Here is a 24,960-nt window from a genome sequence, read left to right as displayed (position 1 = left end):
CAAACCTGTTCATCATGAATAGCATTCGGAATTTTGAAAATCAGCTTTCCAACATCAGTTGTCGAAAATAAGATGAAATAAAATCTTTTTGAATTTTCAAAATTTTATGCCAAAACACAATCTTTTTGGATTTTTGTTTTTAACAGAAAGCAGTAAAGAAATATTTACAGACAATATTTTGTGAGTTTGTGTAAGAGGATCATATCAGTTTTTGAGAAAAATCACTAACACCGTTAAGCTTTAAACATTTTAAGTTCTAAACAATTCACATAGATTGTCAGTATACTGATCCACTAAAATTTTCACACAAAATTCAACTGTTTTGAGATACGAATTTAGTGTTTTAAGAAACTTAAACCTATTCGCGTATCCCATCTCAGAATATACTCCTGTATCCAGACTTCTATATTCAGTCTTACGGGTGAATGTGCACTAATGATATCTGTAAACGGGTGAATGCGAAACCATGAGAGCTCAGGCTAGAACTTCCGTTCAATCAGAGAGATGATGGCTCGACTTTAGGTGTGTCCCGTTTGGGAATCTTTTCTTCAACAGCACATGATTAGCATTTTGCAATGTTTCATCATTTTTTGTACTGAGGGTGAGCTTAAAGATTTAAGCAATGCAAAGTATTATACGAGGACTAGGCTATTGCTCCCGCAAAATCAGAAGTCCAAGTATAATACCCCAGATATCATCACACACAAAGACCTAATATGTCAGAAATAGAAAGCCCTTCAAACAAGATTTCAGGGGTTACCTATATATCCGATAGATGTTCCCCACAAAATAAGCAAGTTTGATATTTAGGTTTATATCTCAAAAACAATCTACTGAATGTGTAAAAACCTACTGACATATCCTCAGTGAGATGGTTTATCTCATTTGATTTTCCAAATCTTTAGCGTGTTGTGATGGTCCACTGATGTACTATCATTTCCTCTTTTTCACAACAAAACTCATTTTTGAATTTATCATGTTTTTGGCTTTTTCAAATTTTCAAATGTTTTTGGATTTTCTGAAATGACTTACTCCCCCTAAAATTCAAAATCATTTAAAGAAAATTTGACAACAAACTGTACAAATAAAGTGACAACTGATTTGAATTGCTTCAATTCGCCATCTTTTTTGCATAAACAATCAGAACTTCCCCTGGCAACAAACTATTTTCCCATTATGATTTCAAAACACTTAAGTTTGTTTTAATCAAAATAGTTTTTCCAGAAAATTAGTTTTTGTTGATTTTACAGCCACTTGTAGGTTAGGAGTCAATTCATCACATTGTTTTCTCAATCATCTTGAATGAAAGTTAAATCAAGTTCAACTTAATGACCTTGATTAACCACATGTAGGTGAAAACCTCTTTTTCAACCACTTGTGAATTGAAATGCCACGTGTAGAAAGATGCCGATTCCTACTCCACACTTACCAACCTGGGAGTTCCGGCAAGTCACACTTGTAGAATTTTAACAATTTTTTAGATTTTTCAAAAAAAATTCTAAATAATGATGCCGATTCCTGCTCCACGATTACCATCTTAGGAGCTCCGGCAAGTCAGAATTTTAAGTAGAAAAAGCTATCACCCAAGCCTGACCAGCCTTGGGTGATTTTGATTCAACTCTATCCCACCATCTTTTTGATTTATAAAACTCTTTAGCACCTTTCACCTTCTTGTCAACCATCTTCCCAAAAATATGTTTTACTTTTCCATTAAACACTTTTTCCGCATCAAATTCTTCCTTACCAGAGAAGAATTGATCTGAAATTTCAACCTTACCAACTTTCAACTTCAAGTTTTCTTTTGACAATGGTGAAAAGTTTTCTTCGTTCATTTCTGGAACGGAATTCTCATTCTTTTTCACAACAAATGACTCCTCTGACTTTGACGAGTCAGAATCATTGTCAGAATTACCCTCTGATTTAACAACCCACTTCTGTTTATTCAAATTGACTTGTCTTTTGTAAAAACGTTTCAACTTTCTGTTTATTGTTCTGTTTTATCAACACGTTTCTTTTTCAAATCTGGGTTAAAAGAAACTCCCTGTTCTGCGTTGTTGGACTTGGAGCAATTCCAAGCAATGTGTCCAACTTCTTGACATTTGAAACAAGTTCTTCGTTCAACTCTTCGTTCAGATTCTTTCAACACATTTTTCTTCTTTTCAGCAAGAAACTCTTTGTTTGTCTGTCTCCAGAATGGCTTCTTCTGTTCTTTTACTGAACTTATACCTGAAACAAATTTAGTTTTTGATTTATGATTTTTCTCATTTTTGTAATTTTCTGGGGAAATGAAACCCAATCCTTTCTTTTTGTAATTACCGTTATGGTTTGGTTTCTTTGGAAAACATAACCAGAACTGTAACCCTTTTTCTTGTTTAATCTCTGTTGAACTCTTGAAATGTACCTTTTAGGTTTTTCGAGAAGATTTAAATCTTTTATTTCAGAAACATTGATTTCTGTTAATTTGAAAACCTGTTTGATTTGTTCAGTTTTGACACACTTCTTATTGGAAATTACTCATCAGAATATAATTTGTCTGAATCATTCAAAGTATAAGCCACTTTGATTGGTTCGTCATTCAAATTAGATTTTGATAACAGAAATTCTTTATTGTAAACCCGTTTAACCGGTGAACTCGGACTCTTTTCTGACAAATTTGAACTTTCAGATTTAGACTCCGACTTTGACTCTTCATCCATATCTAACACCTGATCAACCACTTTCTTTAATAACTCAGACTCATGATCAGTGTCAGACGCTGTGAATGTGATATCAATGTTGTCTGGTAACTCATCAATGGTTTCAGACTTTAATTTTATATTGACTGCCTTTTTCAATCGGTCTTCATTTGGTTTTCTGGGAGAATAACTTTCATAGATTGGAGGCAGACACTTGTTATACTTGACACTTTACTTCTTACCAGTATTCTCTTCCGTCTTTTTATCTTGAAAAGCTTCAAGACCTGCAACAGTAGGATAAACTCGATCAATCAAATAATCACAAGTTGTATAACTCAACAACAATCTTTTGATTCTTTCACTTTCAATCTTTTCAAGTTCCAAATCCTGCTTCAGCTTTGCACAATCTTCAATATACTCATTAATGACCTTCTGCTTAGTCATTAATGTTGAACTCATCATCGGCTGAGCAGCTCCCATTTCTAGATTTGTCTTGTTCAGACTATCAACCGTCTTGTTCAGCACATCATACGATTCTTTCACATAATTCACATCAAACAACAATTTTTCTTTTAATTCTTCAAGTTCACTAATCTTCTTGTCTTTTTCTTCACAATGTTTTCAAGATTACAAACATTTTAGACAAAGTTTTGTGACTTCAACAATCTTCTCTACTTCGACGATTTTTTCAACTTCGACAATTTTCTCAACTATTTTCTCCACTTCAACAATTTTCTCAACTATTTTCTCCACTTCAACAATTTTCTCCACCACCTTCTCAATCACCTTTTCAGACTTCATTGGTTCTTCATCGAATTCTATTGCTGCTTCCCACTCTTCAACTTCGACTTTTCTGTCGAATTTTCTTCAACCTTTGCTCTGATACCACTTGTAGGATCGAGAATCGATCTAAACGAGTCTATCAGAAGAGTTCTAATCCATATCAAAGGCGGAATTCAATGATATAGACTTGGAAACAGCTTGATTCACTTTTCAATTGTCTTGATCTTCAGCAATCCTTTTTGCTTCTAGTTCTTCCCATTCTTTCTTCAGTCGAGCAGTTCTTTTCTCTTTCAACATCTCGATTTTATCTGCAAAAAACAAATTAAAACCGTAAATATCCAAACCTTTTCTAGCTTTATTGATATACTCTTCTTCGTCATCAGTGTCTGCATCATATCCTAATTCACTAAAAATCGGTATTCTTTTGGGACTAGATTTGACTTCTTCTTCTTCCAAGATTCTAGCAACAAAAGCTGATTTTTCTAAGAATTCTTTATCTGGACAATATTTATCCCAGCTAATTCCCTCGGCCACTTTTTCATCATTTTGATTGACAAGATAAGCTTTCTTCTTTCCATCCTCAATAGAACGAGATGATGATGGTTGTTGAGCAATTTGATGAAAAACTGATTTTTGATAATAATCATTCTTTTCTTGTCTTCCAGTTGCTTCTTTGTTTGTACATTCTCGTTTAAAATGTCAATTTTCTCTGCAACGAAAACAAGTAACCTTTGATTTGTCAAAACCTATCTGAGATGTACCAATCTCACGAAAATCATCTCTTCCAGTGATTTGTTGAAATTTTTCTGCTCTTCTTACAGCACTGGCCAAACACCACTTGATGTCCATCAGCTCAAGTTCTTCAGCATCAATTTGATCATAATCCTCTTTGGTGAGCATCGGATTTCCAATTCGTCCAGCAACTAAGCTTTCATACGATTCTAACATAGCAACCAGTGATGCCATGTGTTGCTTAGCCATTTCTGGAGAAAGATTTTGACCATTTTGAATATTCAATGTAACATTGCATTGCATTGCAAGTTTGTTGAATTATGTCGTTGAGGACTTGGCGTTGTGAAATTCGGATCAAAACTTGAATACGATGATGAATATCCACCACTCTGAGTAACTGTGCTACCACTAGTTCCAGAAGAACTATCAGCACTGAAAGCAGTCTTAATCTTTGGACTTGGAGTAGTCTCAAATTTGCTTCCTCTGTAGTATAAACTAACATCTTGTTGAGCATTTGGATTAGTCATGATAGCAGTTTTCTGAATATCCAATTCATGTTCTTCAATTTTTTGAATGAACTTCGCCAAATTCATACTCTCAGATTTTCTTATGTGTTTCAAAATCAACAAATATGTTCCCCATTTATTCTGAGGTAGTGCATCAGCAAGTTTATCAACCCATTCATCGTCGTCGTTCTTTATTTCCAATCTTCCCATTTCCAGAACAAGATGACAATATCTATCGATGGTTGTTTTTGTTGATTCACCTTCAAACGCTACAAACATATCAAATGATTTCTTTAGTAAAGCTTGTTTGTTCTTTATCATATCAGCGCTTCCTTTAAATTTGTTAATCAATGCCAACCAAATTGATCTAGCAGTACCTCCATGTTAAAGTAACACAAAAATATCTTCTTTTACAGATTGTTGGAGAAGACTAATCATCATATTTTTCACTGGTATATTTCAATTTCTCAGCTGCTGAAAAGTCACTAAAAGCTTTTTCAATCCCACGTTCATTTTTCGGTTTAACGTAATCTATCTCCAATGAGCACCATGCATCGAACTTATAGGCTTGCACCCAGATTTCAAAACGATTTTGCCATCCTTTAAAATCCTCGATGTACATAAGTTTAGGAGGCTTTTGAGACATTCCCGTTTCATTTTCAATTTCAAGAGTCTCGACAACTGAAACTGGAGTAACTGGAGCGGTAGCAAATGCATTATAAAATTCCTCTTCCATGTTTCGGTAACTTGTTACTCAAATTCACAAAATTCAAGAAAAATGTAAGTTCACACAAAATGAAATCTCAAACGAAATGACTTGATGCAATATGGACTATTGGTGCGAAATCAATTTTGGTACGAAATGGCCTCTTCAAGCGGAATGACACTTTCACACGAAATGATTCTCTGGTATGAAATGAAAGTCTATTTCGTACGAAATGAGATACTCAGTGTCTATTTCGCGCGAAATGAAGTCCAAATGGTTGATCTCGTGCGAAATGAAATCCCAGATGTTGATTTCGTGCGAAATAGACTTCACAAAGATGATTCCGTACGAAATAAATTCTCTGATTCAAAGGAAATGAACTATTTCGTACGAAATGAAGATCTATTCCGCGCGAAATGGTGCTAACGTCATCATGTCGAACAGATTTTTGTCAAATTGATCACGTTTTAGGTTGATTTTAACTCTGATTCTTTCAAGGATTGATAAAAACTATGTTTCGCACATTATATGAGAAATTCACTCCATATTAACAGTAAAATCTTGTTAATTTTGAAAAAGAAGGTGTGGAAGTCAGAAATTTTGATGAAATCGAGCTGATTTGGCAAGAACTCTTCCTCTTGAGCTCTGATACCACTTGTAGGATCGAGAATGGATCTAAACGAGTCTATCAGAAGAGTTCTAATCCATATCAAGGGCGGAATTCAATGATATAGAATTGGAAACAGCTTGATTCACTTTTCAATTGTCTTGTTTATTGATTTTACACTGATACAGATCAAATGACACGTCGGCAGCAGTTCGGTACCAGAATCAGAATCGTTTCAAATGAAATCACAAGCTAGGTATTTATAGGAGTGGTATTTCGCACGAAATAGATAAGAGTCATTTCGTGCGAAATGAGCAATAGCTATTTCGTACGAAATGATCTAATCATTTCGTGCGAAATCAACTTTCAACACACATCTCCTATTTTCTCGTACAACGTGTCTAGCTCTATCATTTCTAAGTACAAGACTCGATACAAGACGAAGTCGACAAAATCAACATGATCAATCTGAAACATGAATTGAAGAGTAAACTGTAAGTAAAGACAAAATCAAACTCCATTGCTGACAAAAAAAACAAATTCAGCAATGAGCCTGACTTAAATGCTTGAATTAGAATGAAGTGTTTTCATGTAGTCCCCTGAAACCTGTATATGAGATGTTGAAAGGGAGGGAGGGATTTAGAATCAAGATTGGGAGGGGGGAAATTTAGGGATGAAAATAACTAGAGGGAAATTAAAAATTTTGAAGGATTTCAAAGATAGAAAGAGAGAAAATTTTCAATGGGGTAAAAATAAAATTTGGTGTTTTGGTGCTAAAAAGTTTAAGCCTCAAAAAATCAATTTTGTATTTACGAGTAAAAAAATCAATTGTATTGTCTTTTAGTGCTATTAGCAACCTTAGCCTCAAATAATTAATTTTTTGGTGGTGTATAACTTGTAAGCATTTAATGGTGGTGTGTAATGTATTTTTAACTGGTGTGTTTTGGTATTTGGTGCTTTCTATTATAAGATAGTACCAAAAACATGAAATTTACACCACCAAAAAATTGGTTTTGTACTAATGTTCATTTAACTAAACGAACGAAATTTCTTGTTCGTGTTCGTTTGTTTAATAAACGAACGAACACAAATGAACTTCCCGCCAAACGGTTCACGAACTGTTCACCACCCTATATATTGCACTAAAAATCACCATCTTATTGCAATCTTCCTTAAAGAAAGTCTAAGGTAGTTGCAGGTCCATTTTCCTTTTTTTTTATAATGTGCGGGATTCCTACTCTGAGTAGGCTTCTTTGTGCGTGCCATTCTAGGAGTCTTCATTTACTCCGGTATAAAATTATATCAAGGTCAATAATTTATTTCTGGTCCATCAAGAATTTTTTTTTTCAACTAAGGTTTATTTAAGTACGGCACAACATGCCTTTTCCGTCTATAGCGGATAGGTAATTTAGCTACCTCTGCAGCAACATTTGCTTCAGCGGGAGTTGTCGTCGTGGGATCCATAATAGTGAGCATTGTAACTGATACCGGGAGTTTAATATCTAGGTTTTTCTGCTTACGAAATGCTTACGCTTACCAAAAGGACTAGGGCATCTTGTCAAAAGCAAAAGCGACTGGAAGCGGGAGAAAGCCACTCTAAAGAGGAGGAATGTTAAAGAGTCATGTTGGGCTTCGACTATGGACTAGGAGTTCTCCTTGGCCATAGAGAGGCAATTGACCTTTTAGATTTTCTTTTTTTCTTTTCAATTAAATAATATTTTTTTAATACCTTCTTTTCAATCTACTCACAACCCATTTTAAAATATATTAAAAAATTATAAAAGATGAACAATGTACTCTCAAATTTACAGATGAACAGTAACAGTTTCTCTTTTCTCTACTGACAACCACTTACAACCACTTTTTATAAAATGATAAAACACTCCCTAGATGTGAATGCTCTAAATGGCAAATATTCGTTTATTTTTTTTTTTTTGCCGTTGTAACTTTTTTTATACATCAACAAGCAATTTTGTTTAATATATTAACTTCAAAAAACGAAAATCGAGACAATTACATACTAATGGCAAGTAGACGGGCAACAAGATACACCATTACCAATTTCTGAATAGCAAACCCTAAAATTCTTTATTTGAATCAAACTCAAAAAATTTATATTTAACTATTCGACCTCTAATAAACGCTCAAAACTTATTTTTAAAATTTCCAACTTGAATATCTCTATTCAATAACATAAATAACGAACCAATGAACACCAATTCTAACAAGTAAAACTAGCTTCAAAAGCCATCAAACCAAAAAAACAAGTCACGTATCAAGCTGGAATGCTCTTCAAATTGGACTTGAAAAACTCAAATTTCATTTTAAAACTTTAGACTCAAATAAGTACCAACCTAATCAATATCAATAAGAAGAAGAAAAACTAGCTTCAAAACCATCAAACTACCACCAAACTAAATAGATAAGTCACATTGATATTACAACAAAACAAGGTTAACGACCCTAATCAAAATATCATCCAAGAAAAAGAAAATTCTACCTTTCTAGTTTCTACCCTATTCTTCTACAAAGGAGAGGAACTTGGTTTGACAATAGCTAGAAATTAGACGGTGAAGAGCGTGGAGGAGTAGTCCAAAACATATCCTGATGCATTTGACCATTTGGCAATAGTTTAGGGGGCTGATTGTAAATCGCCATTGAAGAAGATGCTATGTTATCACCATGAGGAGGAGCCCCTCCAGATTGAGGACTATTTCCAGCATTGACCCCTGAAGTTTGCTGTATTTGCATGTCAGCCCCTTCTTCGACGTCATCTTCCAACGGCAGGCGCTCGTAAGTCGCGTTAGTAAATGTCGCCGCAATCACCATTACCGGCCCAGAGGCCATTAGCTGGCCTACCACCATCCCCCCAACCACCTGACCCTGACCACCAGCTAAATACACCGTCAGCCCAGTGGCCCCAGGCGGAGATGGGGGAGGCAGAAACGCGCCTGAAAGCGACAGTATCTCAAACCTCCCCTGCAGGGTCAGCACCCCGCCAGGGGCCGCAGGCTGACGAAGCGTGACGTTCGTCACGACGCCACTCCCACTCAGGACGGAAACCCCGCGGTGGCGTCGCTGAGCGAACGTCGCGATACATTCGGAAATATCATTTCCGGATGTGATTTCCAATACGTGGCTCCGGAGCGCGTTGGGGCTTTCTTTAGTAATCACAATAGGTGGTTTCGGTTTGTTTTTTGAGCCCGGCGGCCGTCCACGCGGCCGCCGGCCTCCACCCGAGCTCGTAGGCTCGGATATTTCCAACGACCCTCCCCCAACATTATTATGCTCTTGCTCCCCAAATTCCTCTTCATTCTCATCGTGTTGATCGTTAGGGTTAGGGTTTGAACTGTTTCCGGTGGTATTCAACACCGTCTTCTCTTCCTCCGCCGCCGGGTGACGTAAGTGAAGCGACGGCAGCTGGCCGGATGACGTCATCGGATTCAGACCAACATTTCCCGCCCACCATCGGTTCGCCATAACCAAACAACTCAACTCAAAGGGACTCAAAAGATTAACTGTTTTTATCAACTTAATCGGTTTGAAAACGATATCGTTTTCAATATTTATCCACCTTTGTCTTCTTTTAAGTTGTCCGGTAGCACCAGCAAATTTAAAGATCCAGACTGAAAGCAAAAAGACAACAGTTATCCACTCACACAGAACCCATTTGCATGAAAACCCTAATCCATCATAAACTCAGATCTGTTCAATAATAATAAGTTGAACCACCAAATCAGGTAAAGATTCAAATATTTGAAGCCTGCTAAAATAAGCCAGCAGCTAGAAAGAGAGTTGTAGAGTAGCAGTATAGATGTTAAGAAGGTAGGATTGCAGGTGGTGATGATGATCGCTTTTTAGAAGAGAGTGTGAGTGGGGTGTACGTTTAGCAGGGAAAGTGCAGAGAGGCGTACGATAAGGGAGAGCAGTAGTATTTAGTGTTGTTTAGAAAGGCGGTTTTCGATTGAGTTGAGTAGAGGTTATCCTGTGGTGGTGTCTAGAATGAGCCAATAGGGTGTTGGGGAACACGAAGTACAGCTGGTGAGATATGATAAATTTAACATTTTTTGGTGTTATGCATTGTAAGTCGCAATGGTTTTTGGCTAAAGTTGACTGGCTAGTTATTCCATTTTTGACCGAACACTTCCGTTTCGTTTCCTTCTCTTTCCCACACTAACATGAGATCTAAATTGAAAATTTAATAATAAATTTTGGTTTGTAAGGTTAAAAGGAAAATTTTATAATTTATAATATTAGTAATAGTAATTATGAAAACGGTTTTATTTTATATATTATAGTTCGTACTAAGTGAGGATAGGAGAGGGACCGGTTTAAAATATTTTATATTTCACTTTTTGATAGGGCTTTGAGCTTATATTTTATTTTCGACCCACTAAATAAATAGTTGTTACCTGTCCTTGTTTGGATTATATATTTTTGTTAGGGATGTGGCTGGACTCACCGATACGGGTTTCGGGTGGTATACCTGAATTTAAGGGTGTAAACAAATCAAATATTTGACGAACAGTTTATGAATATTCGGTGGAAAATTCGTTTGTGTTCGTGCGTTTATTAAATAAATGAACACGAAAAAGATACTTCGTTCGTTAAGTTAAATGAATGAACATGAACATAGGTCGCGTTCGTTCATTTATGTTCGTAAATGTTTGGTAGCATGTCCGTTTGTGTTCGATAGTTCATTAGTGTTTTTAAGTTTTTATATTTTATTTAAATGCTTTAAAATTCTTACAAATAAAATATGTAAAAAGTGATAGTGTATTATATATTCTGTTCATAAACGCTTATTTGTGTTGGTTTGTTTTCATTTGTGTTCAAGAACATTAGTTTGTGTTCATCTATGTTCATCAAGGTTCGTTTCTATTCGTTACCTAAAATTAACAAACAAACATAAACGAACACGAACAAGCTCATTTCCCTAACAAACAAATACGAACATAAAATCTCGTCTAGTAAACGTTCTTGAACAGTTCGTGACCACATATATTTCTTAACAAACGAACACGAACACGTTTTTGTTTGTTCGGTTCGTTTGCAGCCCTACCTAAATTGCCAACATCATCGGGTTACCGATTGAAAAGTGTTGTGAGTAGGAAGGCATGTTGGATGTTGGGTAATGTGTTCGATTGAAAATGAGATTCGGCCAGAACAACCTGTTTTTTAAAGTATCATTTTGGTTTGAATCAATACATGTTCAGACTAAAATTTGTTTGGATTGAAATTATTCGTTTATAAAAAGTATCAAACTTGGTCACCTGCTATTGAATCAATACATGTTCAGACTAAAATTTGTGCAAACACGTGTCATTTCTTAGAAAACCATGCATAACACATATTGATAGAACATATAGATACATGTATAGATATTGATAGAACATATAGATACATGTATAGATACATGTTATCTATTATAGCTAAAAGACAACTATAAGTAAATATAAAAGATATTTAACAAACTTAATAAAAGATGTCTAAAAGATGTCTAACAAACTTAATAAAATTCATCAATTACATATGATTATTTCCATTCTCTTATTCAAAAAAGAGAGTATCCACCCATTGACAATATAAATTGTTATAAACATAAGTACATATAGAAGATGTCTAACAAACTTAATAAAATTCGAATACAACTTGACTTTAACAAACATTAACTAAGAACATATGATCACCTGCCTAAACAACACACATCAAATCTCACTCAAGAATTTGTTAAGCAGCAACATGTCCTTTGCTACATGTTGTGATCTGGTTAAATATCCTACTGCAAACAATGTAACAGCTGCTGATCCAACAATCTCCCTATACAACAGATGATACGAAAACCCTTCTTTATTACTGATTTTTATTTCTCATCAACATCTCCCTGATTTGTCCTTTGAATTGTAGTTCAAAGTCCAGGGAGAACATGTCTTCTTCATCATCCCTATCAAGTTGAAGGTCCAACAAATCTTGGAGATCGTATGCATTCATATTATATGCACTATCCATTTTAATCTCTTCAACACTACCATCTGATCTGATCAAAGTCAATACTTGGGTTTTTGAGCATGACTTCCACTTTACTATTTTTGGATTAGTTGGTTTTCTTGAGCAAAGAATTATTGAAGATGAGTTTGGTGATTGTGGTCTGCTAACTAAATTTGCAATTGATTCAGACAAATCAGATGATGAGAGAAGGTTTTTCGGAGTACCGATTTTTAGAGACAGAGCAGCAGTTGTAGGATAGACTGGGTTTTGAAGAACATTTGAATGTTCAGCTCTAACTACTTCCAGCTTTTTGTAGGTCTCAGCTATCTTCAGTTTAGACCATCTGGCAATGGATCTAACTGGACCATAACCAGCAGCCACAAGCTCTGCTCTCATTCTTTTAAACTTCAATACCTCATCTGAATCCACTGTTTTGACTTTCTTCCAATTAGGTGGAGTTGGCTTTACCAGAGGATCATTGTTCATTTTTGTGATTCTATCGATATGAGTTTTTCTCTTACGTGTGGAGATGATTTCTGGTAAAGGAGAATGTTTTTGGTTGTGAAGATGAATGTATGGGAAATCTTTGTGACGTTGGAGATGGTTGGATTGTGGTTGGTGTAGTGAAAATGATCATGGCAGATGTTTGACAAACTTCTGCTGAAACAACTGGTGTCTCAGCAGCTGTTTGGTAAACATCTGTTGATACTTTTGTGTTCCCAACATCTATTAACAAAATGGGTGATGATGGTGTGGAAGGTATTTTCTGCTTCTTTTGTGGTGGTTTTTTTTGGAGAAGGTTGGGATTTAGATTGAGCAGGGGATACAATTTCTGTAGGATTAGCTTTTGAATCTGGTGGCAACTTTCTCAGTGAATCTTTCTCCCCCTTTTTGGCATCATTATCATCATCATCATCTTTCTCAAAGATTGATGTAGAAGTGGAGCCAGTAAGTTTCAACAGATGTTCCTTAATGTACATAATGTCTGCTTGTGTGTCTTTATACCTAGCATCAACCAAATTTCTGATAAATTCCAAACTGAAATTGTGGTTACTTTCAGCCAAATTCCTCTGAGCTTGAAGGATGGGTTGCATAGAATTCCAAAGCTCATTAGCAATTTCCTGTCTGGTAGGTTGACTTTTAAAAAGCTCTATCATCTGCTTAATCAATTCTTTCATTTCAGCAACATCTGTTTCAATGGTAGACACTCTAACCGTCAAATCCTTATAAGTTAATTCATCACCTACTTTAATAGGATCATCTGAATTCCCACCTGTAGTGGTTGTATTTGTTTTGATAATAGGAGAAGTCTCCATATCATCAGAAACAGATGCCCCTTTTTCTTCGTTCTGGGGACTTCCCACTGAAGCAGAGATTACAGTTATAACCTCATCAGTAGTTGCCTTCAAGGGAGTCTTAATGATGTAACCACTGTCCAACTTGTAACAACTGTCACTAAAACCAATAATTAGGACGATAATTAGCCAATAAGGAAACCCCAATTAAGACACCCAAGTAATTCTGCATTAACCCTAAAATTTTCAGGACAATCGGAATCAGGATCAGGGCCCTAAAACTCAAGGGGGGCAAACCCTAGTTGAATAATTATCCTCAAAAGTCGTTGTTTAACTCTGATTGGCCCAATTTTTGACTCATCCAAGCTACTCCCGTGCATGGCAAGTCTAGGACATTTAGGTGTCCCTTACGGACCGTAAGGGACCAGGCTTACGGACCGTAAGCGAGGCCAAATTTTGGCTATAAATAGCCGACCTTGGGTCTTGCACAGAACAATTGAAACGACGCTCAAATACTGTCTGTACGTCGAATTAGCCTAGAAACAATACAATTAAACACACACGATCACGAGGTGCTGCCACAATCAGGGTAATAACTCGATCGCTATTACGATTCAACGTCCGATCGATTATAACTATCCAACGATTGTGCGAGTGCTGCTCAAATTGAGCTTATACTTTGATTATTCGTCGTGATTTCGACTTGAATATTTGAGTGTTGTTCGAATTCGGACTATGCTCTGTTATTCGTTGTGAATCCGATTAAATTATTAAGTATCGCACTTGTTAATCGATGTGAGGGTTTAATCTCGTGAATTGACGTAACTGCTGAATTAGTTACTAACCTATTGTGTGTGCATTCTTATCGAATTAGGTTTAATCAAGGCTAATCAGTAGGCTTATACTTTGCCCGTTAAAATCTGCAATGTGAGTTATTCTCTTTTTCTCAAACTATTTTACAATACCTCAAAGTATTTTCAAAACATTATAATTACAGGGATTAAGTCGTGGTTATCTTGACCGCTGGTTAGTGGGATCTTGTGCACATTACTAATTTCTCACAGTTAGGCAATAAGCCCTAACATGGGTTAGGCTAATAAGACCTAACAGTGACAAAACGTCACTAATTGGGTGACTGGACCCAGTAGTGGTATGACCATCGTCACACGGGTGACAAGACCAGATATAAAATAAGATACTGCCATAGTAATCGCTCTTATGCTGTAATTTATAACTATGTGTCATTTTTATCAAAATGAATGATCCACTCAGTATTTCCCCACTGACAAAACCTTTTTACAACATGTTTCAGGTGACCTACTGAATTAAGTACACGTGCTACGGAGCACTATCAAGCTTGAAGTGGTGGCTCAAATAAAATAAATAAACATGTTTGTAAAATAATGAAATTATGATATTTACGGGGTTTATCCTGAAATGTAAATAAATAATACTCGGGCAAATTTTTCAAGTTTAAAACGATCCTGTTAAGACTTCCGCTGTAAACATGAATACCACGGGTTTTCTGTCCCGCGGCTCCTGGACCGGGTCAAACCAGGTACGGTGGCCGTGACAGAAAAATGTGGTATCAGAGCCACTGATCAAGCCACTGATTTAAGCCTATTAAGTATATAAAAACAAAATACTTAAATTTTCTAGCTATCATTCTGTGAATATATGTTTTATTATCTGACTAAATTAGGTATACTATGGGCAGAACTTTATATGCTAGCCAATGTAGCAAATAATGCAATTCTTGACCTAAGCTTTAGCACCTTTATTACCTACAGTCTATAAGCTTTATTCAGTAGATAAATAAATAAAACCTAGGGTGTTTTAAATTTCAGTTATTTTGATAGTTAAACAGTATGAAATAGTATTTCAAAGTTTTCTATCAAATTTGTTATAAATTCTGACTTAGTAATTGTGTTATGTTGTTAAACAGCATGAGTGACTTGTCTAACGCCCTTCAGAATTTAAATCTCTATCCAGTAAGACTAGAGGTTTCCAGAGATTTCAATAGCTATATCACAGATAGAGAGGAACCTATAGAATTCAACGCTGTACCTTTCGAAAAACCCACACCTAAGAAAATAGAAATCGGGGAAAGCTCTAGGCAAATTGAGGGATTACCATCCCAGGAAGAATTAGATTTTACATTGACAGATTATAATTCTATCAAGTCTGTTAATGACAATCAACTATTAATAAACATAGAACCAGCTATTCCAAACCCTTCAATCCACTCGCGACCTTTCGAAATAAACGAATGGTTGACTAATGAAATACAGATCCAAAACAATCCCTATAAGCTTTTTCCTCAGATCGATCTAGAACCTTCAATAATTAACAAGAATATGGCTAAACTCGGCCACTTTGGAAAAGAACTAATGAATACTGGAAATAGGATCTGAAAGATTGAGGAACAGATTTCCTGGAAATCTGATAAAAGGAAGTATCACTACTACTAAAGTGATCGGTTAACTAGAGACTAGTGGGGTTGGAAAGTATATTTGTATAATAATAACCATAGTGAAATATAACTCTGTAAAATAGTCTAAAACTAAAACATCGTAAGATAGATCAGTGTGTACGAATGCATAAACATACTCTATAAAAATGGAAGTATAGAAATCGACAATTTTTGGTTATACCTGTGCAGTAGAAACTTGTGTGCTTATGTGCAATTATTCTGTTATATATATAACCATTAAAATTGTTTGACATTAATCATGTATATCTATAATAACTTACCAGATGGAAAACGCTGGTAATGAACCAGTTAATGAAGTAAATCAATCCGAACAAAATCAGGAAAATCAGGAAAAACAATTTATGACTAGACAGGACATAGAAAATATCGTTGCCCAAAGAATAGCCAATACTATTCCAACAATAATTGCTCAAGGGATAGCCAACGCTATTCCAGCAATCATTGCTGCTGTTAAAAATCCGGTAGAACCACAGCAAATCATTCCTAGCAAACGTATTTCTGAAGATAACTTCAGTAATAGCGTAAACGGAGGCAATGATCATGTTAATCATGACAATGAACCCCAACAAGCTCCGCTCCCTAAGAAAAGGAAAGCTGCAACGCCTGGTTGCACTTACAAGGAGTTCCTTGCCTGTAAACCTGTAGAGTTCGCAGGCAATGAAGGGGCAACTGTGGCACTGCGTTGGTTAGAGAAAACCGAGGCAGTAATCAGAATAAGTAAATGTGTTGAGGAAGATAAGGTTATGTACGCTTCACACCTTTTCAAAGAAGAAGCATTGGAATGGTGGAATACAGTATTACAAGCTAAAGGAAGTGACGTGGCCTATGCCATGAGTTGGGAAGAATTTAAGCAATTAATAGAAAGAAAATTCTGTCCCGAATATGAGAAAGAACAAATGGCAAATAAGTTTTTAAGTCACCGAATGGTGGATGTAGATTGTCGAGGGTATACTTCAAAATTCTTTGAGTATGCCAGAATTGTACCTACTCTGGCTTCGCCAGAACCAGTACTTATCTCTCGCTATATCTGGGGTTTGATTAGCGAAATCCGTGACATTGTCAAAGCTGCGAGACCCCGCACAATTGACGATGCGGTAGAATTAGCTAACACTCTACTTGACGGATTGGTACGCACTCGGGAAGAAAATAGGAGGAAGGATTTAGCCCAGAAAATTTCCCAAGAATTTCATATGGGTAATAGTAGCAATTTCAGAAAAAGAGAAACCGGGCGATTTTCCACTATCCCATTTTGCAATACTTGCAAGGGAAAGCATTTTGGAAAATGCAGAGGATGCTGCAATTACTGCAAAATTCCAGGACATCGAGAAGAGGATTGCAGGAAAAAGAAGGCAATAACCTGCTACAATTGCGGAGAAACCGGACATTTCAGAACAAACTGCCCGAAATTAGGCAACCCAGCAAATGAAAAGACGAAACCTGTAGAAGGGACTACCAAGAAAAACGCAAGAGCTTTTCAATTAACTACTCAGGAAGCTGAACTAATTCCTGACATCATAGTTGGTACGTTTTAGTTCACAAACGTTTATGCAAGTATTATTTGATTCTGGTGCAAACCAAAGTTTTATAAATACTTCATTCTGCCAAGTCCTTAAAATTACCCTTAACCAACCTTAGGCAGACTTTTACAATTGAAACGGCAGATGGAAACTCAGTTAGACTCAATAAGATTTTGCGAGAAACAAAGATAGAATTAGGACATAAATTTTCTACAAAACTTGTTACTAATAAATTTAGACGGATTCAATATTGTATTAGGAATAGATGGGTTAATAGCCAACCATGCTTGAATTCTTTATGATAGAAGTTCCATACTCCCTCAAGAGAATTAGTAATAATAACCGGAGATAAACCACAAAGGTCACTGAAATTTATTTCCATAATAAAGCTGGCCAATTTCCTCAAGGAAACCAGGAATAGTATATAGGATATCGATAGTTTTTGATACCAAAGATAAGAAAATAAAAGACATTCCGATTATATCAGAATATCTTAATATTTTTCCCTAAAACCTACCAGGATTATCACCTAATAGAGAAGTAGGATTTAGAATTTATCTAATTCTAGGAACTATACCGATAGCTACGACACTATATCAATTAGCACCTACTAAAATGCTAGAATTGAAAAAAAAAGCAATTAGATGAATTAATAAGCAAAGGATTTATACAACCTAGTTCATCCCCTTGGGATGCACCAGTGCTGTTTGTAAAAAGAAAGATGGGTCGATGAGAATGTGTATCGATTTTAGGGAATTGAATAAGGTTACAATTAAGAATCGATACCCGTTACCTAGGATTGATGATCTTTGTGATCAACTACAAGGAGCTAGGTATTTCTCTAAGATAGACTTAAGATCTAGGATATCACCAGCTGAAAGTGCAAGAGGAGGACATACCTAAAACTGCTTTCAGAACTAGGTATGGTCATTATGAGTTTACAGTCATGCCCTTCGAATTAACAAATGCTCCAGCCGCATTTTTGGACATGATGAATAGAATCTGTAAACTATAATCGTATCCATTGACGATATACTCATTTATTCCAAAAGTCAGGAAGAACATTGTGAACACCTGCATGCACTCTTAACTTTGTTAAGAAAGGAAAAGCTTTATGCCAAATTCTCGGAGTATGAATTTTGACTGCAGGAAGTACAATTTCTAGGACACATGGTGAATCTTGAAGGCATTCACTTAGATCCTGCTAAGATAGCAACAAATTATTAAATGGAAGATTCCGCAATCTCTAAATGAAAATTAGGAATTCTGTAAATGAAGCCAGATACTATAGGTAGTTTATTAAGAATATTTCTCAGATAGATATATCCTTAACTAAGCTAAAACAGTTAAGTTTGAATGAGAACCTAAACTAGAAGAAGCCTTTAGGATCTTACAGCATAAATTAACAAAAGGTTCCAATTCTAGCCTTATCAGAAGGAACAAAAGATTTTAAAGTATACGGTGATACTTCAAAGCTAGAATTTGGATGTATGATAATGCAACGCAAAAAGGTAATCGTGTATGCATCAAGACAATTGCAAAAGCACGAAGAAAGCCATACCACTTGTAAACCTAAAATTAGAAGCCATAAGTTTACCCTTAAGATTAGGAAACATTATCTGTAGGGAAGTAAGTTTACTATCCATATAAGCCATAAGAATTTAAGATACATAATTGAGCAACAAGAATTAAACATGAGGAAAAAGAAATCCTAAGTGACTACAACTGTAATATTCTGTATCACTAAAGAAAGGTTGAAAACGGCTAAAGATCACCAGAAAATTTTACAGATAATAGACGAAAGCCGTTGGAGTCTCAAGTAGGGGACAAAGTACTCTTAAAAGTATCTCCTTGGAAAGGAATGGTACGATTTGGTAAGAAAGAAAAACTGAGTCCAAGATATGTTGAACCATTTCCAGTGATCCAACGAATAGGACCAGTAGCTTATCATTTACAACTACCAGAAGAGTTAGCAGGAGTACATGATGTGTTTCATGTATCCAATCTCAAGAAATATCTATCAGACGAATCCCTGGTAGTACCTCTTCAAGATATAGAGGTAAATGAAAAATTTCAATGGTAAGGAAACCATTACAAATATAATATAGAAAGATCAAGTTCTCAAGCACAAACGACTAGTGCTGGACAAAGCCAAATAGAATTTAAAGAGAGGACAGAATACACTTGAGAACTAAAATCAGAAATGAAGCGAAAATACCCTCATCTATTTCAGTAAATCTCGAGGTGGGGAGGATGTAACAACTGTCACTAAAACCAATAATTAGGACGATAATTAGCCAATAAGGAAACCCCAATTAAGACACCCAAGTAATTCTGCATTAACCCTAAAATTTTCAGGACAATCGGAATCAGGATCAGGGCCCTAAAACTCAGGGGGGCAAACCCTAGTTGAATAATTATCCTCAAAAGTCGTTGTTTAACTCTGATTGGCCCAATTTTTGACTCATCCAAGCTACTCCCGTGCATGGCAAGTCTAGGACATTTAGGTGTCCCTTACGGACCGTAAGGGACCAGGCTTACGGACCGTAAGCGAGGCCAAATTTTGGCTATAAATAGCCGACCTTGGGTCTTGCACAGAACAATTGAAACGACGCTCAAATACTGTCTGTACGTCGAATTAGCCTAGAAACAATACAATTAAACACACACGATCACGAGGTGCTGCCACAATCAGGGTAATAACTCGATCGCTATTACGATTCAACGTCCGATCGATTATAACTATCCAACGATTGTCCGAGTGCTGCTTAAATTGAGCTTATACTTTGATTATTCGTCGTGATTTCGACTTGAATATTTGAGTGCTGTTCGAATTCGGACTATGCTCTGTTATTCGTTGTGAATCCGATTAAATTATTAAGTATCGCACTTGTTAATCGATGTGAGGGTTTAATATCGTGAATTGACGTAACTGCTGAATTAGTTACTAACCTATTGTGTGTGCATTCTTATCGAATTAGGTTTAATCAAGGCTAATCAGTAGGCTTATACTTTGCCCGTTAAAATCTGCAATGTGAGTCATTCTCTTTTTCTCAAACTATTTTACAATACCTCAAAGTATTTTCAAAACGTTATAATTACAGGGATTAAGTCGTGGTTATCTTGACCGCTGGTTAGTGGGGTATTGTGCACATTACTAATTTCTCACAGTTAGGCAATAAGCCCTAACATGGGTTAGGCTAATAAGACCTAACAGTGACAAAACGTCACTAATTGGGTGACTGGACCCAGTAGTGGTATGACCATCGTCACACGGGTGGCAAGACTAGATATAAAATAAGATACCGCCATAGTAATCGCTCTTATGCTGTAATTTATAACTATGTGTCATTTTTATCAAAATGAATGATTCACTCAGTATTTCCCTGCTGACAAAACCTTTTTACAACATGTTTCAGGTGACCTACTGAATTAAGTACACGTGCTACGGAACACTATCAAGCTTGAAGTGGTGGCTCAAATAAAATAAATAAACATGTTTGTAAAATAATGAAATTATGATATTTACGGGGTTTATCCTGAAATGTAAATAAATAATACTCGGGCAAATTTTTCAAGTTTAAAACGATCCTGTTAAGACTTCCGCTGTAAACATGAATACCACGGGTTTTCTGTCCCGCGGCTCCTGGACCGGGTCAAACCAGGTACGGGGGCCGTGACACAACTGATCACCAATGGGTTCAACAGTTGTAGTGGCTGCTCCACTTGAACTACCACCAAGAGTTTCGTAATACTCAACGGGGATAACCTCCTCAACTGTTTGTAGAATAGGAGATTGAATTGGTTCAGACACAGTCATTTTTTGCGATCTACTCTCAGTAATGTGTGCATTAGAGGAACTGTTTTCTTTCTGAAATTCAATTGTTTCAAACAGAGGTAATATTGTTGATGGAACTTGAATCGAGGGTTGTGGTGTAGAAAGCGTAATTGCCCCGGCAGAGGGACTTTTAAACATACTTTCATATGAAAGGTGTTGGTGCATCCGTCTGTCGTCTTCGTCTTGTATCGAGTCTTGTATAGAGCTAGATAGACCAGGGCATGAAAAACGAGATAGTGGAATATAGTAGAGATTCCGCTTGAAATGACATGATAACATTTCAAGAGAAATCACCATGTTCTAATTCCGCTCGAGAGATAGTCGATGATTCCGCTTGAAGTTAACAATGTAATTCCGCTTGGAATGTGTCCAAGCGGAATCAGGATGCCTATAAATAGGCTGTCCCAAGCGAAATCACATAACAGTTGTTCCGGTTTGCAACGAAGTGCTGCCGAAGTGTCGCCACGCTGTAAAAGTCATTCTAATCAATCTAATCGACAGTTTAAAGTGTATTCTTGCTGAATTGAACTCAGTTTGTCTGTTTCCGCCGTTCAAACTGAGCAAAACTCTTCTGATCGACTCGTTCGGGTCTGAAAACGATCCTACAAGTGGTATCAGAGCCAGGTTGAAGAGTTCATACCAATTCAGCTGTTTTTTCTGACTTCTACACCTTCTTTTTCAAAATTCAAAACTTTTCATGGTTAAAATTGGCTCAAATTTTCACAGTATGTGCGTAATCATGTTTTAAAAAAACCTTGAAAGTTTCAAGCTTAAAATCAATCTAAAATTTACAAAATTCGTTATTCCGCTTGAAATTCAGCGAGTAAAAGATGACGTCAGCAGCATTTCTGATTGATTTCGCTTCAAATTCGGTATTTCGCTTGAGTTTGTGATCTGATTTCGCTTGAAATAAAGATTCCGCTCCAAAGTGTTTAGTGATTCTGCTCCAAAGTAGTTGGTGATCCCGCTTGAAAAATCTTGGTGATTCCGCTCGAACCAAGATTTCGCTTGAACAAGTATTGTTTTGATTCTGCTTGAATCAGGGGTTTCACTTCAAAGTGTTTTTGTTTGAATTTGGTTATTTCGCTTGAAAATACAGTTTTGAGAATTTTGAAATCCGAATCATGGACGAAGAATTTTATAACGCGTTCGCTACTCCGATTACCCCGATTACTCTTGCACAGAACACGATGTTGGAAATCGAAACGGGAACTATGCAAAAACCGCCTAAGCTCATGAACATTGAGGAGTATAAAGGTTGGGAAGGTCGCTTTGAGAATTGGGTACAAGCAAACTATTTAGATGCTTGGGAATGTGTTGAGACAAAATATGTTAGACCGATGAATGACGATGAAGAGGAGATTGCTATCAAGGATATGAGTGCAGATGATAAAAGGAAATACAAGAATGAGAAAATGATGCTAAGTCTGCTACAACAAGCTGTGAAAGAAGACATCATGGTCTTATTACAACATAACGGAAGTTCTTATTCAATCTGGAAAGCTCTAAGATCAAAGTTTGTTGGTAGTCATGAAATGATCAAGAACAAGAAATCGCTTTTGAAAAAAGAGTTTGATTTGTTTCGTGGTTTGAAGAATGAGAGCACAAAACAGATCATTGAAAGATATTGCAATTTGTTGGTTAACATGAGAAGGGTGAGTATCAACAAAGATAATGAAGAGTTGATTGAAAAGTTAGCTGATGCATTGCCATATGAAACATGGGGAACATATTTGATGATGCTCAGAAACAAGAAAGGATTTAACACGCTAACTTTGAGTAAATTCATTGAAAAGTTGGAAGCTCAAGAAATGGAGCAACGGAAGATTGTTCGAATGAAAGATTTTGATGGTGAACAAGACATTGGGCTTTACTACAAAGCAGGGTTGAATGACAAAACCACAAATTTTTCTCCAAAAGTGGAAACTGCTTTCAATACCAAGAATTCATCTGAGAGTTCTTCAAAAGGATCAAGCAGCAAGACAAGTTTCTCGTCATATCCATCATTTGATCCGAACATTTCAGCAACAAAGAATGGAAGATAACTTCAATGCAACATTGTATTAAATCTAGAAAATGATCAAGATTACTCAGAGGAAGTTGCTAAGAATCACATGTCTTTGTTGGGAATGGTGTTAGAATCATATAGTAGTTTTGTTGCAGGAAAGATCAGGAATCCAATGCTTACAAAAGAGGATTACGATCAAATAGATGCTGAGGAGATGGAGCTAATGGATATAAAATGGTGTTTGGCTAGTGTGTTGAGGAGAGCTGAGAAATTTAAACAGATCACAGGAAGAAATGATCTTCGTGAAGCTAATATTTCTACTTTAGGCTTTGATAAATCTAAAGTCACTTGTTTTGGTTGTAGGGAGAAAGGACACTTCAAGAGGGAGTGCACTAATCGTGAAGCAAGTGGAGCTCAGAATCCTTTCAACAACAATGATTACTATAGGAAGGCCATCTACCATCAAGTTGCTCAACAACCAACTCAACAACATCAACAACAAGCACAAACTGCACATGGAAGGAATGTGATTGAAGATTCTTCAAAGAGAGCTTGTATGGTGAATCAAGATGAAAAGAAGCCATCAACAGAATTCCACTGGGATAAATATTTACCAACTGATGGTAAAGCATGTGTGATTGATCAAGATGACGAAAAGTTACCTGAAGGGTTTAGCTGGGAGAATTTTACTTGGGATGATTATGATCCTAACAAAACTCCAGTTCATACAACTTTTGTTGCCAAAATTGAAGAAGATAGTGATGATGATACTGAGTATTATGCAAGAAGAATGGCAGAACATCTGAAGATGATGGATGAAAGTGACAGTGAAGATGAGAAAGCCAAGAAGAAAAAGAAAAAGGTAAAAACACCGGTTAGCATTGAAGATGAAGCTCCGGTGGTCAGAAGAAAAGTAAAAGAAGTTCCGAAGTTCAAAATTATTGAAGAGGTTATTGCCAAAGAGATTCTTGTGAACTGTGAAACCTGTGAGATCATGAAAAAGAAAAACAGTGAGTTGATCAACAACATGAACAGGTTGAAGGAATCTTACGATGTGTTGAACAAAGCAATGAACATGTATAATGACACAAGTGAAGAACAGGCAACTGCTATGAAAACTCTTCAAGGAGCATTCATGACAAAGCAAAAAGTCGTGAATAACTACATTGAGAAGTGTGCTGCTCTTGAACAGAAATTGGAACTTCAAAGAATTGAAACGAAAAAGAGTTAATCGTTTGTTGAAAAGTTACTCATGTACTTCTTATGTCATTGACAGGATTTATCCAACTATTGAAGGCATGAAGGCATTTGAAGAGGATGAAGTAACTGAAGAAAAGAATGCTGGAAAAGTTTCTGAAGAAAAGACTCCAGAAAAGAAGACTGAGAAGAAGAATGACACAAAGAAAAAGGCTGACAAGAAAAATTCTGGTAAGAAACAAGGTGTCAGTTACAACAAGTGTTCACCCCCGCTGGAAAATGGATATTTGCCCAGAAATCCAAATTCTAAAAGAGTCCAAAAGGCAACAAACTTACAGTGGGAGTCAGAGTCCTCAGTCAATTTGCCAGAAAGTATTGATGTCACGTTTACATCGTCTGACACTGATCAACAATCTCAATTGATGAAGAAAGTGGTGGATCATGTGTTAGATAACGATGAAACAGAGGAGTCAAAGTCGGAGTCAAAGTCTGAGTCAAGCACTCCGGGTTAAAATGAAAAACAGGGCAAAAGAGTCTATGATAAAGAATTCCTTTTATCAAAATCTAATTTGAATGATGAAACATTTAAAGTGGCATATACTTTGAATGATTCG

The 24,960-nt window shown here is 36.3% G+C and overlaps 1 protein-coding gene across 1 annotated transcript; it reads right to left on the bottom strand.

Annotated features, from left to right (window-relative positions):
* Window positions 1-8,381: 8,381 nt before the first annotated feature.
* On the bottom strand, window positions 8,382-10,062 carry LOC110878150 (AT-hook motif nuclear-localized protein 15). Its single transcript, XM_022126407.2, has one exon. It carries the CDS (start codon window positions 9,487-9,489, stop codon window positions 8,566-8,568), a length of 924 nt encoding a protein of 307 aa, XP_021982099.1. The 5' UTR covers window positions 9,490-10,062; the 3' UTR covers window positions 8,382-8,565.
* Between the last annotated feature and the right edge of the window lie 14,898 nt (window positions 10,063-24,960).

This window comes from Helianthus annuus, chromosome 9 (genome assembly GCF_002127325.2).
Source record: "Helianthus annuus cultivar XRQ/B chromosome 9, HanXRQr2.0-SUNRISE, whole genome shotgun sequence".
NCBI classification, from domain to species: domain Eukaryota; kingdom Viridiplantae; phylum Streptophyta; class Magnoliopsida; order Asterales; family Asteraceae; genus Helianthus; species Helianthus annuus.
Note: the sequence above shows the minus strand (reverse complement) of the source record. Positions and strands in the feature narration are given on the sequence as shown.

Excerpts from the sequence above, each read along its gene's own strand:
- LOC110878150 (XM_022126407.2), bottom strand. The coding sequence starts at position 9,489 with ATGGCGAACCGATGGTGGGCGGGAAATGTTGGTCTGAATCCGATGACG.